The 4,128-nt window shown below is 47.9% G+C and overlaps 1 protein-coding gene across 1 annotated transcript; it reads right to left on the bottom strand.

Annotated features, from left to right (window-relative positions):
* Positions 1 to 1,804: 1,804 nt before the first annotated feature.
* MAGEH1 (MAGE family member H1) lies at positions 1,805 to 3,260 on the bottom strand. Its single transcript, XM_054472533.2, has one exon. The coding sequence runs from the start codon at positions 2,995 to 2,997 to the stop codon at positions 2,338 to 2,340; it is 660 nt and encodes a 219-aa protein (XP_054328508.1). The 5' UTR covers positions 2,998 to 3,260; the 3' UTR covers positions 1,805 to 2,337.
* Between the last annotated feature and the right edge of the window lie 868 nt (positions 3,261 to 4,128).

Genomic DNA, 4,128 nt, shown 5'->3' with positions numbered 1-4,128 from the left:
ACTGACTGCTGTAAGCCCCCTTGGGTAAAAGGGCGGGTGGGGGGAGGAATGTAATCCGGCCTGGTCCCCAAAAGGATTGGATGCTGCGGCCAGGGTTACTCACACCTCTTCCCCTGCCTTCACGTGGTGTTTCTTTTGAAGACAGAGACCTTGAGAGTGCACTGGCAGGCAGAGACAGGCAGCAGGTTGGCCTAGAGGAAAGCACTCTGGGTTTGCAGGGAATGGACATAGGGTCTTGTCTAGGATCTCTCTCTTGCCACTTCTGTGGCTCTAGATGGGAAAGTCACCGAGGAACCTGGACCTCAGATTCCCACCTTGTTTACCTCTGGAGGTGGTATTGATAAATACAACTCCTCCCAGGGCAAAGAACAGGCCTTTTGATTTTCTGCAGCTCCAGTTTCTAACACACTGTCTGAATCCCAGAAGGCGCTCACCATTTTCTGGCTTGCTGAATGAATTTGGAGCTGCTGATGGGGTCATAGTTACTACTTTTGTTTGAAGTCTCCTTGCCCTGCAGGCTGAGGAGAGTGGGTCCCTGGGCCTTCTCCAGAAGGTCATTTGCTAGCCTACCCTGCACCTAGTGACGTTACTTTGCACACAGCTGGAAGCAGGGTAAGCCTGGATGTCAAGAAGGAAGAAGGTAGCCTGACCACTCTTTTGTGTGTTATAGCTGCTACCATGAGCCCCACAGGGCTAGGTTGGGCACTTGTCACTCGTGCTCCCCAGCAGGGGACCTAGTCCATGCAGTGCTTAGCTCTTGGAGAAAAGGTGGTAGGATCTGGGCCTGATCCCACATCACTTAGTATAGCATGGGCCATCATGCCAGGTACCAATCCGGACTTACTCCATTGCCCCTTTGCCCCCTTGGACACACACACTTTTAAACAATGTGTGCACCCTAACGAACCATAGTTCCTGAGAGAAGTGCAAGGTTACCTTTCGGAGATGCCACAGGTGGAGCCTTTTCTCTGGCTCATCCAGTATCTCAGAAGCTCTGCTTTTTTATAGCCTTTTCTCTAATTATTTCAGGGTTGTTATTATTAATCATTTTTATTGTCATTAGTTTAAAGTCAGCCACAACACCCACCCTTTGAGGGTCTGCCCTGCTCACTTCTTCCCTTGCCTCATTCCTTGTTCTCCACTTTCCCCTTCATATAACCTTAACAGTTCAGTGAAGAATTTATTTCCAAATGTCCACGCTACCTCCAGTGCCTCCACTTTTACTCCCTCCCCTTCTTCTCTATTACTTCCAAACCTCAGATTGTCCCCTCACCAAGATTTTCTGACGGTCCCATCTTTTTTTATTTCTGAAGTACCCCATGACAACCTTTTCCCCTGCAACCACCCCTTCTCTCTGCCCTCCTCCTCTCAAGATGATTTATGTGTATTTTCTACTTCCGTGGCAGGCACCCTGTGATGTCCCCTTCTTTTTGCCAGTGCTCCCTCCCCTATGCTGGGTGGAGTATCCAATCAAATATCTAATACATAATATTTTCGTCATATATTCTGATCGTATATTTCAGTCCCCCCCAAACTTATTTAGGTGTCTCTTGAATTTTCACACATCCTATGATGCTCCCTTCCCTGGCCCACTCCCCAAGACAGGTCACATAAGGTTTTTTACATTTTCATGGCACTTCAGGCTCGGTCTCTATCCCAGCATTTACTGCACTGCCAGTTTACCTATTTTTCTCTCCCACATAATCTAGAACATTCTTTGGACCTGGAGGATGTGTACTAGGGAGTATCCCTAGAATCTAGACTGGTGCCTCACATAACAGGTGGTCAGAAAATGCGCAAGATGTACTAGTCGTTAGGCTTTTATTTTTCTCTATGTTCTGCAGTAACTAAGGAAAATCATGTTAAATGTCAATCTTCACACAACAGCAGACACAAAGGGTTTCAGAAACGTCAGATATGAAGAAATCCTCCATCCTTCTTCAACATTTTACTGGGTATTTCAACTTCAAAAGAACAGCTTATTTCTATAAGTGCTGTACAAGATCATAGAATATGATGGAACGACTTCATTTTAGAACGTTAGCAAAACTGTTATACTAAATGTCAATGACAGGAAACAAAGAAAAAAAGCTGTTCAATTATATTTTTAAACATATTGTTATTCTCAACAAATGGAATTTTAAAACGAATACAATTTTCCATTATCAAAAGCAAACACTCTATTTCGCAGTTGAACAATGATCACTGATCACAAATATCAAATACAGTGTTCCCCGCCCCGAATCCACATCATTTTCAACTTAGGACCCTGGCATCTACTCCTTGGGGTACCTGTGACTCTCTTTTACACCCCCCAAGGGTCTGCCTCAGATCTACTTAAGGGGGGGAATAACCCCTAGCACCTGAATTGAGGATAGCCTCAACCTCTGCATCATCGTCCGAATCCCAGTCATAATTACAAGGCCAGTCTTTAGAGCATCGGTTACGAACCCTTGCCACAAAATGCATGACTTTCAGTTTGCTCGATTCCACGTGTGCTCGGGGCCCCCAGAAGAACTCATACTCCACCGGACTGCTACGGGGCACCGGCTTATAAATCAGGTACCCTCTGCGCACAAACTCTTCTGTGACGATCTTCTTCGGATCTCCAAAGATGCTGTGCTGACGTCCAGGCTGCATTCCTAACTTCCCCAGCACTTTCCAGACCAGAGCTTCCTTGGCGCTGTTGCCCATGATGAAGATGAGCGCTAATATGGACATCAGGAGACTTTTCTTGGTGCCCTGAAAATTGCTCCGGGGTACCGAAGGCTTTTGTGCTTGGGCAGTGCTCGAGGCTTCTTCAGGGGTGGTAGAGGCCTCCTCTGGAGTGCTCGGGTCTTCCTCGGGGCCGCTCAGGTCGTCTTCGGGGGTGCTCGCTACCACAGAGGCGGCCATAGGGGTCTCGGAGGCCTCTGAGGCCTGGATTTTGCGATTGTTGCGGTTCTCTTCTGCGGCTCTCGCATTACGGCGGCGCCGACTCTTTCGTCCCCGAGGCATGTCTCCTGCTAGAGGCTCAAAGCTTACAGCAGTCCTAGGGAAGGATGCTTGTAGCCTCTTCAGGAAGCAACAGCTTTATACCGTTAAGAAGCTGCTGCCACTGGAGCTACCAATGTCAAGAGTCTTTGTAGCAATAAACCAGCCGTTCTCAGCTACAAAGGCTAGTTCCCACGCCAGCTGACTTGCGCAAGCAGCCGCCGCCAGCACTTGCCGCAGCTGCAAGCCCGCGAGAAAGCTCAGCAAAATTGGCCCCGCCTCTCCTGCCACGCACACTCCTAGCACCAAAGAGGAAGTAGGCTGGTCCTCCACAGGGACTTCCGCTAGCAGATAGGAAAAGGGGCAGGCAGCGACAGGGGTGGGACAAGGGCAGAAATGACAGCTAGAGATTGGAGGGGGCTGGAGTTTGCAGAAGAGAAAAAAATAGCTTAAAGTTTCTGTATTTTCAGCCTACTACAAACATTCCAAGATTGGCTCGGCGGTCTAGGGAAGGAGTGCGTCGGCTCCATTCCCACTGACGACGGGCTGTGTGTGTGTTGGGGGTTGGGAGGCCAGGGGTGGCGGGAGGGTGTATTCTTGGAAGGAGTCAGCTGTCTCCAGCCTTCCTTTCCTGTCTTGGCTCACACAGCGCGTTCATTCACTCGCCCTGTTTTCAGAAGGCATTTATGTGTGTACTAATCGATTTGTGGTCCCATGTAGGACCCGGATAATATTGTTATGGCAGATGTGCTGGATGATGTGAGGGGATGGGACTGCAGAAACAATCAGGGTGAAAGAGGTGCAGAGCCTTTAAAATGTGGTAGATATAGGCACGATATATATACTGCCCTGCTTTTATACATACATACATACATATATCGTGCATATATCTACCACATTATTTTTATATACAGTGCATATATCTACCACACATATATGTATGTATGTATGAAATCAGGGAAGTGACAGGATCAGAGGAATTGCATTTGTGCAGCCTCTCAGAAGAGCAAACTGTTTCCTGGCAGACCACATAGGAAGCAATTGGAATAAGAAGCACTGGGAACTAAAGTATGCCTTAAGGCTGTTGCCATGGGGATGGAGAGGCAGAAAGACATTTTAAAGGTGACCATTGAAGGGCTTTGCAGACAATGGATG

The sequence above is a fragment of the Pongo pygmaeus genome, chromosome X (assembly GCF_028885625.2).
Source record: "Pongo pygmaeus isolate AG05252 chromosome X, NHGRI_mPonPyg2-v2.0_pri, whole genome shotgun sequence".
Taxonomy (NCBI): Eukaryota; Metazoa; Chordata; class Mammalia; order Primates; family Hominidae; genus Pongo; species Pongo pygmaeus.
This window is presented reverse-complemented; position numbering and strand designations above follow the sequence as displayed.